The 19,972-nt window shown below is 41.8% G+C and overlaps 1 protein-coding gene and 1 pseudogene across 1 annotated transcript; both read right to left on the bottom strand.

Annotated features, from left to right (window-relative positions):
* Nucleotides 1–9,520: 9,520 nt before the first annotated feature.
* Nucleotides 9,521–13,379, bottom strand: LOC107826126 (glucan endo-1,3-beta-glucosidase). Its single transcript, XM_016653075.2, has 3 exons — nt 12,068–13,379; nt 9,845–10,169; nt 9,521–9,721 (listed from the first exon to the last, which is right to left on the bottom strand). Exons 1-3 carry the CDS (start codon nt 13,103–13,105, stop codon nt 9,693–9,695), a joined length of 1,392 nt encoding a protein of 463 aa, XP_016508561.1. The 5' UTR covers nt 13,106–13,379; the 3' UTR covers nt 9,521–9,692.
* Nucleotides 13,380–14,251: 872 nt separating this feature from the next.
* On the bottom strand, nt 14,252–14,844 carry LOC107826124 (aquaporin PIP1-1-like; annotated as a pseudogene).
* Between the last annotated feature and the right edge of the window lie 5,128 nt (nt 14,845–19,972).

Below are 19,972 nucleotides of genomic sequence, written 5' to 3'. Positions count from 1 at the left end.
CTGTTGCCTCATGCAGCAGAAACTCGAACTTGGCACGACTTTGTGCAGCATTATGGCCCTAAAGTTTCCTCAGGTAAATGTCTTGCTTACTACTTCGTTAGCCATATTTCCTTACTTAATGGTACGAACTTTTGTGATGACAGCTCGAGGTGTTTCCAGGTGGAGGGCGCCAGTCCCCGCTTTTCGACAAGTCGTTACCACAATAGATACACAGTTTGTATTGAGTGAGTCTATTCGAGAGGGTCGTCCTCAACCTATCCAATTAGGAGATCCGTCTTGAGTCGTAGCCGCGAGGGAAGAGGTTTCTTTGGTACTGGCCTCACATCTTTTGGATGAATCCTCTAATGGGGACGAGCTGTTGTCGAGGAAAAGGAGGAGGCTTAAGCTGGGGAAAGGCATGGCTATGGACGATAATGGCAGCAGGGCATCCTATACAGCCCCTGTGCATGTGTTCATGGCCGATGCCATTTTGTCGGGGAGATCTCCCCAAGTGGAGGGCGTTGGCCCAGGAGTTGGTTCAGTACGCTCTGTTGAGGGCGGTGCGTCATCCAACGTTGGGTACATCGTTTTGAGGGTGGTGGCTCGGGTTCGAATATCGACCTAGAGGATGTTGATGAGTTTGTGGGTCGCCATACCCATATGGAGGTTAGGATGGACGGATCCGACCGTCATGTGGTCGTTCCGGGGAACTACAACTTGTTGCTAAACAGCGAGCAAGTGGCATCGGCCCTAGCTCATCTATGTTCCTCTACTAAAAGCGAGATGCTTAGGGCGATGAGTGGCGTGGAGTTATCTCAGAAGGTCGCTGGTATGGCCCTACAGGTAGGTGTCTTTCCTTCTCTTTTCGTTGTTGGGTTGGTGCGATAATTGTCATTTTATACTTTGTTTCTGACCTCTTCCCTTCTTTTTTGTCAGACCCTCGTCATGGAGGTAGAGAGAGAGCATCGAGAGAGGATAAGGACAGGCCTTTATGAGAAAATATCGTCCAAATATCATCAGTATCGGGTTAACCACAGGGCGATGGCCGATATTTATCATCAGGACCCTGAGTTTTAAGTTTTCCGTGAAGGGCTCAAGTAGCGGGAGGACCAGTTGAGCACAAGATTGAGGAGTTGAGGGAGAGGGATGAAGAGCTCATAAAGATTGTCGCCCATAATAGTGAGTTGGAGGTCTCCCTTGAGGCGAAGGAGGATGAGCTCGAGTTGAGCAGGGGGTGATGGCTGAGAATGCCGACTTACAAGCGAAGGTGTCCGACTTGACTACTGGGTTGAGTACTAAGGTAGCGGAGATTGAGGGGCTTAAGGGTGAGCTGAACGTTAGTGCTGATAAGCTGGTGGCATCTATTTCTAAATCGGTATCTTTGGAAGATGCCCTCCGCATTTCTAGGTCGGAGTTGACTAAGGAGAAGGAAGCCTCTGGTCATCGGGTGGTAGGGCTCGAAGGGTGTGTCAAAGAACTGGAGATGGAGCGGACCGCACTAAATGGACAAATGGACTCGCTGAGGGCGGAGGATGCGCGTCGACGTTCTCAGCCTTCTACGTCTCGCGCCTCAGCCGATCCGGTTGTGCCCTATCGTTTATACAAGTTGTGGGTCCATGCAGAGTTTCGACTTGATATGTATAAGGATTTTCACGCCGAGGGAAGGGCTATTGAGGCAGAGGTTCAGGTTGTGCATGCTGAAGCTCGTGCAGCTCGTGAGTCATGCGGGTACGACCCCCTCACACCTAACAGGGATGATATCAACTCTGATGATGTGAATCGCCTTGCTTCAGATTTGTGGTACGAATATGCTTACCCCACTAGGGATGATGTGTAGTCTTAGTTTGTATTTGCTTTTGTTTAGGGATTTTTGCACGGGTCGTACTTGGGCCCATTTGTGGAGGCCAGTGTAAACGATGTTTTGCTGTAATGTAAAATTTACTTTTGTTGGCTTGTTTTTTTATTGCATTCATCACACACATGATATTGTTGATGCCCTCAGCTATTGGGATGTTGCATCGAACTGTCGTCGAGGCGGGATCCCATCATAGTTTGAACGAGGTCGAACTTATGTTTTCGTCGATGGCCTTGGCTAGTGGGGTATTTCTTTGACCTGTCATCGAAGTAGACTCTCGTCGTAGTTCAAATGAGGTCGAACTTACATTGTCATTGATGGCCTTTGCCATTGGGATGTTGCTTTGAACTGTCGTCGAAGTAGAATCCTGTCGTGGTTCGAACGAGGTTAAACTTATGTTTTTGTCGATGGCCTTAGCCATTGGGGTATTGCTTTGAACTGTCGTCGAAGTAGAATCTTGTGGTAGTTCGAACGAGGTCGAAATTATGTTTTCGTCGATGGCCTTGGCCAGTGGGGTATTGCTTCGACTTGTCGTCGAAGTAGATTCACGTCGTAGTTCGAACGAGGTCGAACTTACATTATCGTCGATGGCCTTGGCTATTGGAATGTTGCTTTGAACTGTCGTAAAAGTAGAATCCCATCGTGATTCGAACAAGGTCGAACTTATGTTTTCATCGATGGCCTTGGCCATTTGGATATTGCTTTGAACTGTCGTCGAAGTAGAATCCCGTCGTAGTTCGAATGAGGTCGAACTTATGTTTTCGTCGATGGCCTTGGCCATTGGGATGTTGATTCGAACTGTCGTCGAAGTAGAATCCCGGCGTGGTTCGAACGAGGTCGAACTTACATTGTCGTCGGTGGCCTTGGCCATTGGGATGTTGCTTCGAACTGTCGTTGAAGTAGACTCCCGTCGTAGTTCGAACGAGGTCGAACTTACATTGTCGTCGATGGCCTTGGCCATTGGGATATTGCTTCGAACTGTCATCGAAGTAGAATCCCGGCGTAGTTCGAACAAGGTCGAACTTACATTGTTGGAGATTTGATCATATTCCCATAGGAAGACGTCACATGTCGACTAGTGGAGATCTGGTTCTGCACATACAATGGAGGTTTGATTCAGTAGATACAATGGAGATTTGATTTCGTACATACAATGGAGATTTGATTCCGCACATACAATGGAGATTTGATTCCGTACATACAATGCAGATTCGATTATCTATATGTAGTCCCTTCATTACCTTGATCCGGAGGTCATATCGACGGGTCGAGGTAATGAACAACATGTTGCTCCTTATGGCGCCCCCCTTTCCATCTCGTTAAAAACCTTCCCGGGAAAACCCGATTGGGACAAAACCCGGGTGAGGGAAAAAGAGTACGACTTAGGTGACGCCTTCTTTTAGAAGTGGAAGTACTTGAAATGGGCGATGTTTCAGTTGTTTTGAAGTAGTTTTCCCTCCATTATTTCTAGCTGGAATGCTCCTTTGTTTGCTGCTGCTACGATTTTGGATGGTGTCGTCGAACGTTCTTTTGTAGAGATCGCCATTTACTAGGTTATACCAGGCTGCCTGCACCCGGAGTTTTTTGGCTTTTTTTGTCTTGCGGGAGCGTTCCATCCTGCAAATAGGCTACGAAGCGGTTACGCCAGTCCCAAGTTAAGGTTATAGAATGTACCTCGACGTGGTCTATTGCGGAATGAAGGAGGGTGACCACATTTTCTTTGTTGATATTCTTTGTGGCCGCAGCCAGTTTAGCGACTCCATTTGCTTCGATATTTTGCGCCCTGGGTATTTGGTCGAGGCGGCATTCATCGAATTCTGGCAGTAGTTTGTGGATTTCTGACTGGTATCTTTGTAGCCTCTGCTCTTTGATTTGGAAAGTCCCTGTGACCTGATTCACCACGAGTTGGGAGTCACAGTAGAGGACGAGTCGTCGAGCGCCATATTTGAGGGCTAACTTCAAACCTGCAATCACAGCTTCATACTCGGCCTCATTGTTAGTCATCTCGGGGAATCGTATGGACTGGAGAAATACTTCACCTGTAGGGACCTCGAGGACGAGTCCCAGTCCCGATCCCGAGGCATTAGAGGCACCATAGGTTTAGAGGACCCAGAGGTCGATATGTGTAGAAGTGCGGAGTGCTTCCTGTTCTACCTCGGGTAATTTTTTTGTGATGAAATCAGCGATGAAGTCTGCGAGCACCTGCGACTTGGTGGCAGTTCGCGGTTGGTACATTATGTCGTGCTCGCTTAGTTCTATGGACCATTTGTCTAGTCTACCAAATAGTTCAGGTTTATGTAGGATACCCCTTAAGGGGAAGGTTGTCACCACTTTTATAGGGTAACATTGGAAGTACAGTCTAAGCTTCTGTGAAGCTATGACCAATACTAGAGCTAGTTTTTCAAGGTGAGGGTACCTCGTCTCGACATCGATTAAAGTTTTGCTGACATAGTAAATCGGAGATTGCATACCTTTATTTTTACAAACCAAGACAATGCTTACTGCAACTTCGGAAACTGCTAGATACACAAGTAGGCATTCACCTGGGTCTGCTTTGACGAGCAGTGGTGGCGAGGATAGATACGTTTTCAGCTTTCTCAGGGTGTCGATGCATTCATAGTTCCATTGAAACCCATGGTCTTTCCTTAGTACATTGAAGAATTTATGGCATCTATCCGAGGATCGCAAAATGAACCTTGATAGGGCGGTTATTCGTCCCGAAAACTTCTGCACCTGTTTTTTCCCGGTTAGTATTTCCGGTATTTCATCAATGGCCTTGATTTGATCTGGGTTGACCTCGATTCCCCTTTGTGACACTGGGAAACCGACGAACTTTCCAGAAGTCACGCCGAAGGCGCACTTTTCAGGATTCAGTTTCATTCTGTATTGCCTTAATATTTCGAAGGCTTCCTTCAGATGACCAATGTGATCTTCTTTCTTTGCTGACTTCACTAGCATGTCATCGATGTAAACCTCCATTGTCTTACCGAGTTGTTCATTGAACATTTTGGTGACCAACATTAGATACGTGGCCCCTGCATTCTTAAGCCCTAACGGCATCACCTTGTAGTAGTACGTACCTTGGTGAGTAATGAAAGTGGTCTTTTCTTGATCTTCTTCAGCCATTAGAATTTGGTTATAACCGGAGTACGCGTCCAAGAAGCTCAGTAGTTCGTGCCCCACTGTTGCATCGATAAGTTGGTCGATATGGGGTAACAGGAAAGAGTCCTTCGGGCATGCTTTGTTCAAATCAGTGAAGTCGACACACATTCACCACTTCCCGTTATTCTTTTTGACCATGACCATATTGGCGACCCATTGGGGGTATTTCGATTCTCTGATGGAACCGTTGGCGAGTAATTTATCAACTTCTTCGCTGACCGCCTCATTGATTGCGGCATTGAACTTTCTCATCATTTGTCGTACCGATGGATAAAGTGGATCGACATTTAGCTTGTGTGTGGCGATCTCCCTTGGGATTCCTGGCATATCTGAGCAGGGAAAAGCAAACAAATCGGTGTTGTTAGTTAAAAACTCACGATACTCACCTGGCTTCGAGAGGTTGTGTCCAACATAAGCCTTTTTGGTGCGGTCGGTGTTATCTAATGGGACGGGATCAAGATCTTCTACGGTTTCTTTGCAAGCTTCTACAATGTCCGGATCTTTGATGGCCTCTACTTGTATGTCAGGTTTGGTGCCCGACATGGCTGACTACTATGTTTTCGCGCTTTCCCCTTTTAGCTGTTTGGTGTGTGTGCAATCTTGGGCGATCCGGTAGCATTCTTGGGTGGTACGTGGCTCGCCTCGGATGCTGAATATCCCCCATGGGGTGGGAAATTTGATCACTTGATAGAAGCTTGAAGGGACGGCTCACATTGTGTGTATCCATGGTCGCCCTATGATAGCGTTGTAGGTCGTTTCCTGGTTTATGACGTGGAATGTTGTTTCCAGGGTGACCCTTCATGCTAGGACAGGTAGCACTATTTCTCCGGATGTCCGCTCTACTGCATTATTAAAACCCGTTATTGTTAGGTATTATTTTATCCTCGAGCCTCATTTGCATGAAAACTCGCGGGTGAACAATACACACGCCGCTTCCGTCATCTACCATGATTCTTTTTACATCGGTGTCAGCGATGCGTAAAGTTATAACCAAAGCATCATAGTGAGGGAAAGACAAACCGTCGGTATCTGACTTATCGAAGATGATATTATCTTCGAGGTCATCATACTGTTCGTGGGCGACTGTCCATTTGAGTTTGAGCGTGGTGGTGAACTTCACATTGTTGATTACTGTATCATCGCCGCCTTCAATGATCATTTGTATGGTGCACGCTTGTGATGGTGGCTTTGGAGGTCCTTGAGATGGGTCACGCCTTCGAGCGGAGTTGGACCTTCCTTTATCGCTTAGTAGTTCTTTCAGGTACCCCTGGTTCAACATCCTAACTATTTATTGCCGCAGACCTATGCAATCTTCGGTCTTGTGTCCTCTTTCTTGGTGGAATTCATAGAGGACGTTCGACCTCCGGGTGCTTGGATCCGATTTCATCTTTTGCGGCCACTGCACCTTCGTGCCCAGTTTCTCCAGTGCATACACTATTTCTGAAGGGGAAACACAAAAATTATGAGCAGATAGTAGTGGAGGCATACCTCTTTCGTTTCGAAGGAGTGCCGTATGTCGTGGCGTGACATCCGCGTATCGTAGAGGGGACAGGTTGGATGTGCGGATATAGGGCTTATGAATTTCTCGATTGAAACGTGGTGGTTGATCTCTTCGCCCATCGTTACGTCGATCTCTCTTTGTCTCGGTCTGGACTGATGTTAATCACTGAAGCGGCCCATTCAAGTCATCCTCGTCTGCCCTTACCTCGGTGCAATAGGCGTTGTGGATTTCTTCCCATGTGGTAGGGGTATTTCATGAGTCTACTGAGCAGTTTTTTGGTCGCCTTTGATCCGTTCCTATTTAACCCATTTTGAAAGGCTGCTACTGTCATCCCTTCTGATACGTTCGGTAAACTCATCCTTACTCTGTTGAATCAGGCCAGGAAATCCCAAAGTCTCTCGCCCGTCGTTTGCCGGACGGCGAAGATATCATTGACCCTAGCCTCAGCCTTCTTCGCTCCTACATGGGCGGTGGAAAATTTATCCGCCATCTCTTCAAACATCGATATCGATCGCGCTGGTAGCTGGGAGTACCATGTCAATGCTCCCCCTATCAAAGTCTCACCAAACTTTTTTAACAGCACAGACGGTACCTGTTCTTTTGACAAATCATTGCCCTTTACTGCAGTAACATAATCATTAGGTGATCCTCCGGGTCCGTGGTCCCGTCATATATTTTCAAGTATGGTGGCATCTTGAAGGTCATTGGAATAGGATGAGGAGAAGCCCTTCGATGTATGGTTGTTCGACGAATCGGCCCACATCGCATTTTGGTAATAGCTTCAGAGCGCCCGGTAATTTGTCAACCCTCTCATGATGTTCCTTTATTTGGCCGCGGAGTGTTTTGTTCTCATTTTCCATCTCTTCCATTTTATTTAAGATGTCCATGAGTGCATCGTCACCTACATTAGTATCAGTGGGGGTGTTACTTGTTCGTGTAGTGTTTGGCTCATCAGTGGCAGCTGCGATTTCTGTAGGTGGCACGTCTTTAACATCTCCTTGAGTGGGTTTCTCGAGCATGTTGCTCAAAGCACTCGTTAACCATTCTTCTAGTAGCCTTTTGACTGCTGGTGGGGCTTCCCCGCCGTGGATGTTGAGGTTCCCTTTTCGCGTAAGATCGTTAGATCCCCCTGTGGAAGAGGTGAGATCTCTCCCTCCGGTGTAGTGCTTGGTGTTGTATTCTCATTATCTTCTTTGTCGGCTTCGTTGAGGGAGTTCAGGAGATTATTTGAGACATCTGCTACCGCCTTCAGCCTCGCTTCCTTTCCCGCCATTGTTGGTTTTTATGAGGTTTGAAGAAAAGTAATTATCCCTTTCGGGAATCTAGATGGGAACTATGATTTCAGCTATAGAAATCCCCACAGACGACGCCAAATTGTTTGACTCAAAAGATGTTAAGACCTTTTTGAACAAATCAATCGAAGATAAAGGGGTAAATCGTAGCTGAAGATAATAATCTCTAGAATAATAATAGGTAAAAGAAAGAGAATTGTAGAGTTTCTTTTCATTCAAGATTGGCAAGTTTTTATCCAGTGCCCCTTCTACAAGGTCTTTTGTCCCCCTTATATACTAGAGAGGAAACCTTCCCAATTGTAAGAAATAAAACATACAAGGAATATTCTTAATGTTCCCTGATGGGTTTACACTTCTACAAGGGTCATACATTTTCTCCTTTCGCGTTGGGGTCGTCTTCCTTGGGACGCCGGTTCGGAATTACCCGATCGTTTGTCGTACTCGTTATAGGTCGTGGTCGGTCAAATTTGGACCCATACACTAGCCACATAATGAATATGTGCTTTGGTTGAGCCAAAGTTGTCCACACCAATGTAGCTATCTCAAGCTTGTTGTGTTTGCCAATTAGGGCAAGGTAACTCCGAGTGATTGGGTACCTTCCTCTGCTCGTGAGCTTATACCTGCCTTGAATATACCAATCCTCCATTGCCTCCTTAAGAGAATTCAATTTCTTCCAGTATCAACAACAGTCTAGGGGAGCTTTAAATATAAAATTAATGTATAAAGTAGAAATTTGGGAGTGAGAAAAGCTCTAATATCGGGCTTCTATGGAGGACAAGAGGGGATCATTGACTGGAAGGGAAAGTGGGAGTGACCGTTTGAAATATAGCCCTGTTTGACTTAGCTAACGACTATTACATCGCTATACATATTCTTCTACTTTTTCCCATTAGTTTAGTTCGTGGAAGTTTTGGACTCTTTGGTAGCTCGCCAATTAAAAGGGAAAAATTAGAAATATCGTGATTTACAACTGGTAATTAAAAAATAGTCACGATTTAAAAATAATTAAAATTTGATCATTTTTTCATGTAAAAATAAAATCTGAATAATATCGCCCTTAAAAACCCTAAAACATTTCAGCATAGTATGCTTGAGTTTGAATTTCTTACAAATAAGATTCTAACATAATGTGATGGAATTTCATAATGTGTTGTAGTTCCAACATAATATGCTGGAAGTTTATGCGCAGAAACTACATAATCCAGCCTATTATGCTAGAACTTTCCGTGTTTCAGCTAAAATGGTAGTTACTATTTTTCAATAACTTTGCAAACGCTAACTATTTTTCGATTGTCAGTCCGAAAACTGACTAGCCCTTGCTATTTTCACCCAATTAAATGAGCTAGCCCCATGTATTAAAATTTTCTTTTATTTAAAGCAATTTAATTGAATTTAAATAATCAGCCCAATTATATTTATTCTTATTACTTATTTGGATTAATAAACTGAATTTAAGATAAAATCCAATTTTCTTATGGATTTAAATTTAGTACAATTTTACCTATCTATACTTACATCGACAAAATTAACTCTAGCTAAATAAAAAAAAATTAAATATTTAAAAAGGGGCAAACCGTAATTTAGGCCTTAAAAAATTAATTTCACAAGTTCAAAGATTGACCTCCTTCCTTGGATCCTTTTGACCAGTACGTTGTCACCAAATCTAGATCTTTCTTCATGTTAAAAACAGAGAAAATGACGAGGGAGAATACGGGAAATTAAGCGGGCAAATTAAATAAATGATACAAGTATGCATTACACTAGCATAGGAACACATTTATACACCAATACAATTAGATTAATTTGAGTAAACCACAGTACATAAACATAAAGATTATATGTTAAAACTAATCCTTCAAATGTAGGAGTAGTTGAAAAATCTTTTTCAGATGCACACGTACATTCAGGATTGGAATTTGCATGTGCCATAACCTACAAAAAATACAAAACACATGGAAGGCGTCATTAGAATATTAGTATAGTGAAAACTATATGGTAAAAACAATTATTCATTAGTTGTACAAACGAACAATTTCAACTCGGAATGTGACTTACTTGGATCAGTAGAGGCGACGACACCAGTACCGGCAAAGTCGCAGTTGAATGCGTTGCGGCCCTCCCTTTGGTAGTATGAGTTCATGGCAAAGGCAGCGTGAGACCTAATAGTGTTGGGATTAAAGCAGGGACCTCCAGCTTGAATTGGGGTGCAATCCACTCCTTGGCTGCACACATAGTTTATGTTGGATTGTAATTGTGCATCCGTAGCGTCGGCTTTCGGCATGCAGAATTTTTTGCTCTCTGCTGGTCTTACTGGTGATGTTGGTTGCCCTTTGTTGCCACTACCATTTCTTGGCGCGGGCAATGCTGGTGTTGGTTGAGCCTGTGGGTATCAAAATCACAAAGATGGTATAAAAGTAGTTCGTCAAAACAAACAAATAAATAACTAAATGAAGATTATGTAAATGATTAGAGGTGACAAATGAATGTATTGGTTCTAACTTGGATATACCAAGTCAATAAACCGATTACTCCCTCCGTTTCAGTTTATGTAAACTTATTTTTTTTTTGGTCCCTTTCTAAATTTGGAAACAATTAAGCTTAAAATTTTAATTCTACCCTTAATGAGAAACTTTTATAATCACACAAATACTTTGGACCCCTTTCTGACATGTTTAGGACCACAAATTCCAAAAGTCCTCATTTTTTCTTAAACTCCGTGCTCAGTCAAACAAGTTCACATAAATTGGAACAGAGGGAATATTACTAAATTCACCCAAAATTTGTATGGGTTAAAATAGGTCAAATAACGGTGATCCTAATATTATCCGACCAACCATTGGATCCATTTAAAGATACAAAAAAATGATGCTCAAATCTTTTTCTTTTTCATTTTCTAAAAAGACATCTCAGAAATGGGCATAAAGAATTCGACAGCACATGTTCATTAGGTCGTAACCGCTAGAACTTTCCAGCACGCTACCCTTTTTTGTGTACTGAGAAACGATAGTACCGTTACTACTATCTTTTTAATGGAAGGGGAATCCAATGTAAAAACTTATTATTGTATGTGGTGGGACTGGTGTCAAGTTTATGAAGTTCCAGCTTGCAACGTATCTGGTTAATTTTTTTGGTTAAATATCAAGATTTAGTTCGAGGATAGCAAAACAAACAATGAGCTAACAATACAAATCTAGCTACGCACTACACCAAAATAATTTTGAGGTCCATATTCTAAAGTGTTCGTCTATAAAAGTATTTGTGTTAAACTAATGGAGTAGTAAAAAAAGTATTTGCGTTAACACCGTCAATTTTGAATCAATTAATTGTCGGTTGCCCTATTCGACAGACAAAGTACACCAACCGGAATAGGTGATTTTATTCACATGAAGCCAAGTGTCCCTCACATGGACAACATATTCCATCTTGAGTGGGAAAATGCAATACAACCAGCTGTGATCAACTGAAAAAGCTACTAGCAGTTCAAAGATTTTTGAAGCTACGTCCCAACAAAAAACAATGGGGCGCAAAGAGAAAAGAATAGGAAACACCTTCCATGTAACAGGAAATACGTGAAACAAATTACAAAAGCTTGTCATAATTATAGCTGGACAAGTCAAATTCCTATTAAACTCCTCAATTCAATTTTCACATCCTCTTAAAATGACTTAAATGCCCTCATACCTTCGAATTAGTAAGTGTCGTAAAGTTGGTCTCCCAAAAACATTAAATGATCAGTTAATGAGGTATCAGTTTATTTATACTTAACAAAAAGAATTAATTAATAATTACTCCCTCCGTTCAACTAATTTGCTTAGAAAATACTAAATTCTATACAAAAATATATAGTATGACTAAACTATCTTTAACTAAATATTTAATGTGTGGAGTAAAAAAACCTTTTAGGAATATCTAAATAAGAATAATTTTGTAAAAACAAATTGAACTTTTTCTTGATTACCAAAATAAAACATATGGACCGCAATTACTTAGCATGAATGGCTAAACAAGAAGGTGCGTGGCGTGGTTTAAAAGAGGTTCCCTTGTTTTAGCTGGATGTCAGAATGGTGTCCAAATTGGACATTAAGCAGCCAGAAGAATATGAAAAAGAAAAGAAATTCAACTTAAGCCTATAATCAACAAACACTATATATATGCAAGAACATTCGTCGAACACACAATAATTTAACGCGAAACGGCCAACTTCTTAATTACCAGCAATACAAATTTTGAAGTGATGATAAAATGTAAGTGGTAATTAATGAAGAAAGTTCAAGTTACCTGCTCTCCTTTCAAGACTCCAATATTGTAAACCGGGGTGAAATCCGGGCGAAACAATCCGAAATTCCTCTCAGCAATTGAACCGGGTTTAGTGTTCTCGTTGAACAATCCGAATATGTATGTCTCAATCTTCCTGTGCGGCATCAATGGCGTCCCTGTCTCAGAGTTGTACTTCCTCAACAGCCCACCATTGTAAGAAGCCGCATTTTCCACCGTACATTGAGGCTCAAATGACTCACCCTGAGATGGCCATCCTGTCTCCGCCGCTACAATCTCTACATCTGGGTATTTAAGCCTTACCATCGACATATACACCGCATCTAACAACATGTCGAACGAGTTTGTGTACCATTTCTTAGAAAACCTGTCGTAGACACCTTTGTTTTTCCTGAATAAAAGGAAGTCCTCCTGTTTTGGGTTGTACCCAAAGTATGGGTAAGGGTTTACCATAAAAGGTCCTTTTGTCTCGCGCAAGAATTGGAGCATAGGGGCCAGAATACCCACATCCCAACCAGGCCTAAACCTCGCGGCGCTAGGTGGGTTGGATCTTAAAAGGATACCCAGAGAATGAGGAGAGGAGACCTTGATATCCTTTAACCCGGACTGACCAAGAGCTTGGTAAAAGGTTTTCATGGCAGGAACCAGCTTCATCTGGATATCTGGTCCGTCCCAGTGGAGGACTTCATTTCCCACAAGAATAACATCAATCTTGGTTTGTGGGTAAAAGGGTTTGATGTTGGCGTCGATATATCGGCGAGCATAACTGATGTCCAAGAGGTTGGGGATCTCTCCGTTTGGAACAGTGACGGTAACTGAGATTCCTGTGTTGGCGAAAGCTCGAAGGATGTCGGGGTTGATGTCGAAGATTTTGATACGGTCTATGACGGTCTTGTCTTTGAGAAACTGAGCAACTTGAGCTGGCGGAGGAAGGTTGTTCCCTAGTGTGCCATAATTAACACCGATAGAATTAACAGCCGGGAAAAACAGAGGAACAACAAACAATATTAGCAACAACAGGGACGGTCTTTTGTCTGGCATGTTTTTACAAAGGGGTTTGGTGAAGAAGGGAGAGGGAAAATGGAAGGATTATTAATGAAGTGGAGAAAGTGAAAGAGGGTCAAATTTGGATTTGGACTAGTTTGAACAAAGGAAGAACGTTCAAAGGCTGTTGGCGATGGAGTTTTCTAGTTTTGAGCTTCGTTTAATGCCTTGGGAATCGAGGGGGGCCTATTATTTTTATTTTGAATATTGAGGGAGCATCCTATAAACGTGTCGTGGCAACAAAGGTTAAAAGAGATGCCATAATTATTCTGATTACGCGTATGTTGCGCAACGCCACTTGTAAAATGAATATGTCCGAAAAGCGACAACGGACTCTATAGATTTACAGTAACACCTCATTATCCAGCACATGGGATTAACATCATGTTACCCGTGCCGACACGCCCCAAAATGGAAATTATAAGCTATTTTAGTGTTACTTGAAATTTTAATCTTATAATATTTCGTATTATTCTTATACTATGCTTCTTTACAATTTTAAAATTAAAAAGTTAATATTTTTAGATTTCTTGTGTAGGCAGATAGGCTAAATGTCACCTATATTTGTGTCACTTTGTCATTTCGGTTTCTGCATTCGATGAAGTTTCATCCAGACACCTTAACTTAGTCAAAACATGTATTTTAAACCCCTCTGATCGTTGACTGAGCTTAGGTGTCATTCATTTTGCTGAGTCAGAAAAATGAGTGGTTACACGTAGGGGTGGGCGTTCGGTATTTAAGAATTTCGGTTCGGTATTTCGGTATTCGGTTTATCAATTGTGTATACCAAATACCATACCAAAATATTTCAGTACGGTTCGATATTTCTTATTTTGGTTCGGTACGGTTTCGGTTTAACAATCAATGAATAATCAATATTTCGGTGCACTGTTTTCCGATATATAATAGTGCACAACTGCACATGGCTGATCTGAATCTGATGGCACATGCACAATTGAATAAGTGAAAAGCAAAAGCTGAACAAGACAACAACTTCTTTACAAGCAAAAACTGCACATTACACAACTTAACACTTAACACAATACACAATTGAATCTGTACACAACTACACAACACATTACACAACTTAACACTTAACACAGTACACAGCCAAACCATCTTAACAGCATCTGCAAGCATGAACTAAGATGCAGCAGCAGAGAAACCAGTGATTGGAATTGTGGCCAAGTGTACCAGGAACACAGCAAATCCAATAGGCAATGGTGCCAAAAGAGGGACATGTGAATCCCTAGCACTACGCTTAGCATCACCATGTAGAACACTGCCCTTGTCAACGACAGTTTCCTTGCCAAGAACAGCCCAAAGGTCACTGTTGGATTTATGTGTCCTCCAGAAATGCCAGCAGTACAGTAGACAAGGGCAAAGATCATGCCCACAAAAGCCCAAGCAATGCCTTGAATACCAACAGTGGAGCATTTGGACTTAGACTTTGAAACACCCATCACTGTTAAGATAGTGATGTAAAGGAAGAGGAAAGTGGCCATGAACTCAGCAATTCCAGCACGATAGAATGACCAAGACGTCAATTCTCCTGCCTCAAATAGTGGCGCTGGTGGTGGCTCTGTATAATCCTTGTCACTCTGTGCTGCCGTCCCAATCGCTTGCCTCTCTGAATATTTGTTTGCTCCTAATCTTACATCTTCTTCTTTGTTCTCCATGTTTGTTTTCTCAATTCACAGGAAAATTTACTCAACTTGAGGAAGGATTTATGTTTGGCCGTTGATGGGCAGTAACACAATATTAAGTCCATTAGCCCGCCGATTAACATATAGTCATATATCAGTCTGAATAAAGTTGAAGATTCCACCAAGTCTAAAGAAGATTTTAACAAAATAGAAAGAGAAAACAAAATCTTTTTGTAATCATCTTAGTACAGTTTCTATCCAGTTAATATGATCTATCCAAAATTAATTAGAGTACTATGTCCATTGCTAAAGAATAGAGAGCAGCAGCAGCAGAAATTAGTACAGTTTCTATCCAGTTAGCTCTAGTAAGATACAATTACTACAGTTTGTGCAACGGGCTACATAAATTAATCATTTTCCTATATCAGTTACTTCAATCAATATCAATACACAACTGCCAACGCCCAACGCTTACTGCTAAAGAAATTTCACTAAACTACTATCTTCATTCCCTGTTCTACTGCTATACCTAATAGGATTTTCATATGTCAACCTACTTTATACCTAATCAAACACTTGATCCAAAAAAATGAGTTTCGAATATAAAATTAATCTTTGCTAAAGAACATCGCTATAAATCTTCATCAAATTCATTTCCATCGCTAGAAAGTAGAAACATACCTTTGAAAATTGAAACTATCGCAAGTTCGCAACAACAACATCTTCGTTTGCCCGGAATTTGTGAGGAGTGAGGACTGAGGAGTGAGGAGTCGGAGCTCGGAACCTTGGTAAATTCTTTACGATTAGCAACCTTGGTAAAAATCCAACAAATCCCATCACAACAAAACCGATCGTTGTACGAGTAGCAACCTTGGTAAATTCTTTACGATCAGGCTTGTGACATCTTTTGACGAGCCTAACACTGTCTTTGGCGAAATCTCTAAGAGGATCGAACACAGAATCGAGAGCGTCCATTTGAATTAGATCTGATCTGAAAGAAGAAGCAGATCAGGGTTTCTCACTTTCTCTTTTGTATCTGAATTGGACAAATGACCTTTAGAGTTTAGGCTTGGGCTTGGGCATTTGGGGCTGGGGCGGGCGATGGGCTGGGCAGTAATAATTAAGAAAATATCTTTTAAAAATCGGATTTTTGGTATTTCGGTATACCGAAATTTCATAATTTTAATACCGAAGACCGTACCGAAATACCGAAATACCTAAATTGCAATACCAAATTGGACCGAAATACCGAAAAAAACCGAAACCGAAATACCGAATTAATTCGGTCCGGTTCGGAATTCGAATTTTCGGATTTTATGCCCACCCCCAGTTACACGCTCTAAAAAGGAGAGTGCATATATTTATTTTGATTTAAAAATATTAAAAGGAATAAAGAATAACCATAAAAAAGAAAAAGAGTAAATTAATTTTCCAACCCAAGTATCTCTACCCGTTTCCCAATCCTTCGGCCTTATTTCACCCCGTTTCTCCCCGTATTCATCTCCCCCTCTTTCCTATCGTAATCCTGTTTCTCCCCGACCTTATGAAAAGAAGAACCACCAACTAGAAAGCGTTTTGTGTAATTAGCAGGTCTAAGCAATAGGTATATAATTGAAAACAAAGCAAGAAAATAGGACGCAAATAACCAATTGCTGAAGAAGAAGAAGAAGAAGAAGAAGAAGAAGAAGAAGAAGAAGAAGAAGAAGAAGAAGAAGAAGAAGAAGAAGAAGAAGAAGAAGAGTACACTTATTACCTGCAAAATCATATGTTTAAGGATAGAGGCGCTAGATTGAACAAATTGTCAAATCGCAAGTGGAAATTGCTAAGGCGTTCTGAGATACTACATTCATATATACACGACATTAATTCTTAGGGTTTAGTAACGCTCGATTGTATCCATATAACACCTCTCCCAGCTTCTTGCTGCAAGGAAATTATTCCGGAAAGGCTCTACAGTATGTGAATTTTCATCTTCGTTCTAAAGAGAAGTGGTTAAATAAGGAGTGAAAAAGGGAAGTTGAAGGGTGGTGTTAATGGCGTTAGGCCTAGGAATGGAGAAAACGATGATTGGCCAGCAATTGATTTTGGGGCTGCTTGGTTTATTGAGATCCCCAAAATGCAACTCACTTACCTTCAATCTCTTCAACGTTTTAGCCAATGCAGCAACAATGAACCTAGCTTTCTTCTTAAGGGTTTCTTCAAGCTCTGAACTTTTATCTTCAATCGCTTCTTCAGATGCACTTGTGTTAACTTTATATTCCAGAAAAAAGAGGGGTTTTTCTTGATTTTCCCAATTACTTTTTCCCTTAGGTGTATTAAGTGGATGATGTGGCATTGATTTATCTGATATGGACATGATATATTTTCCACGTCAGGCGAGTGACCAACATGTAATGCCGAAGGGGTTTAAAATGCATGTTTTGATTGAGTTCATGTGTCTGGATGAAACTTCATTGAATACAGGGACCAGGATGATAAAGTGGCACAAGTATAAGTGCCATTTAGGCTATTCTGCCTTCTTGTGTATAAAAGTTTACGTGTAAAAGTAAATCTAACATATAAAAAAATACAGGATCATAAAACTAAAAACAAGTTTGTAAACTGCCACAAAATCAACTGACCTTAATATTTCAAGTAGAATTTGCAAATTTATATAAAACACAAAGTATGGCGATAGAATGTATAGGTCAAAATTTGGACGATTACGACCGATACCAAGTGTAACAAAGAGCAAGGTCCATACAACGCCGCATCTTAAGAATCCTTATGATGGACGACAACTAACAGTGGTTGGAAAATGCACGACGTCTGTGGTCGTGTTAGCATGATAGAAAACAATGGGAATATGCCTTTCAAATATTCCTTGTGTTGTACCTTTTTTTCTTTTAGGGTAAAAATGAGGGATTGTCTCCTATAAAAGGGGACCAAACACTCTATAAAAAAGGGTGATTCTTGACTTATCACAATTCTGAGAACTATATACGATTTTTACTTTAAGCTAAGAACATCCATTGCAAAATCTTTCTACATTCAAAGTTGTCATATTCATACTTTATCGTTCGGTTCTGAGATATAAAGAAACATTGTTCATATTGTTCACTCTTTGCATCTTTCAAGCTAGATCTTATTATACTTGGCTGAGATTTACCCCTTCAACTTCTTTAATTGATTTAATCAAAAGGGTTTCAAGATCTTTTGGTCAAACAATTTGGCGCCGTCTGTGGGAATTTCTTTATCTAAGATTTTAGCCTCATGAGACTCTTGAAAGGGATAATCACCTCCTCCTAGCTTTGTACAAACTAACAATGGCAGGGAAAGGAGATGCAAAACAAAAATTAATAGTAGGCGTCACAACCAACCTCCTGAACACCATCAACAATGATAGCAGGGAAGATAACAAAAATGAAACGCCAGACATCACACCTAGGGGAGACATTTCACCTCCCCCGCACGAAAGCGTAACTGCTTCACGCGAGAAGGAAGCCTCCACATCTGCAACAGGAAAGGCACCACCAGTAGTGTGAAGACTGCTGGAAGAATGGCTAACGAGTACTCTGAATGCCATACTTGACAAACCCGCCCAAAGGGATAACAAGAATGTTACACATGCAGATGTCACGATAAACATTGATGAGCAAGATGCCCCCCATACAGGTAACATTCATGTTGCTAATGACGCAGGTAATGATACGCTTGCAGCTGTTTTAAAGAAAATGAAGGAGATGGAAAATGAGAATAAGGCACTCCGTGATCAAATGAAGGAACACCAAGAGAGGGTTGACAAAATACTAGGTGCCCCAAAGTTGTTTCCAAAACGCGATGTTGGTCGATTCATTGAGCAGCCATACAGCGAAGAAGCGGCCCCATACGCCATTCCTAAAATATTCAAAATGCCTCCCTACTTAAAGATATATGATGGTACTGCTGATCTAGAGGATCATATCATCCACTACGTTACAGCCATAAAAGGTAACGTTCTTTCAAAAGAGCAGGTACCATCGGTGCTATTAAAAAAATTCGGAGAAACCCTAACAGGGGGAGCCTTGACATGGTACTCTCAACTGTCGGTGCGCTCGATAGCAACATTCGAGGAAATGGTAGACAAATTTATCACCGTCCATACAGGAGCCAAAAAAGTAGAAACCAGAGTAAATGATATATTTGTCGTAAGACAAATGCACGGCGAGGGACTTAGAGACTTCTTAGCTCGGTTCAATATGGTGAGAATGAGCTTGCCAAATGTGTCAGAAGGAATGGAAGTAGTAGCCTTCTAGAACGGACTAAACAGGAACGGGTCGAGAGCGACCAGAAAATTGCTAAGCAAGCTCATGAAATACCCTCCAACTACTTGGGAAGAAATCCATAACGCTTACTACGCCGAAGTACGAGCTGGCGAGGATGACCTCAACGGCCCGACCTAACGGTTAACGACCCTTCAAACTGAAGTAAGGAAATATCGTCGCAACGACGGTCAAACAGATCAATTGGGCCTCACCTCGGCCGAGAAAGGCATCAACCTTACGTTAGGACGTCTGCTCCGCCTCCACCACGACACGCGGATGCTCCTCCTCGATATACAACACCATATTGACACGAGAAAGGTATGCCTCCGCTCCTATCTACTCAATATTTTTGTGCTTCTCCTTCAGAAATAGTGTATGATCTGGAGAAACTCGGTCCAAAGGTGCAATGGCCGCAAAAGATGAGGCCAGACCCCAGCACTCGGAAGTCAAGTGCTTTCTGCGAATTTCACCAATAAAGGGGTCACAAAACCGAAGATTGCATAGGACTATGATAGGATATAGTGTGAATGCTAAGCCAGGGACGCCTGAAAGAGTTACTGAGCAATCGAGGATGGGTTAACTTCGCCTGCGGACGCGAACAGCCCCAGGGACCTCCAAAACCACCTTCTCTCGCTCACACTATACAGATGATCATCGATAGAGGCGATGGCACAGGAATCAATCATGTCAAGTTCACCACCACACATAAGCTCAAACGATCAATCACCCATGAACGATGTGATAACCTCGAAAACAGTATCATCTTCGATAAGTCAGATGCCAACGGTTTGTCTTTCCCTCACTATGATGCCATTGTTATCACTTTATGTATTGCATATACTGATGTAAAAAGAATTATGGTAGATGACGGGAGCGGCACATGTATTATCCACCCTCGAGTCCTCATACAGATGAGACTAAAAGATAAGATAATA

Source organism: Nicotiana tabacum, chromosome 3, assembly GCF_000715075.1.
Source record: "Nicotiana tabacum cultivar K326 chromosome 3, ASM71507v2, whole genome shotgun sequence".
Classification (NCBI taxonomy): Eukaryota; Viridiplantae; Streptophyta; class Magnoliopsida; order Solanales; family Solanaceae; genus Nicotiana; species Nicotiana tabacum.
This window is presented reverse-complemented; position numbering and strand designations above follow the sequence as displayed.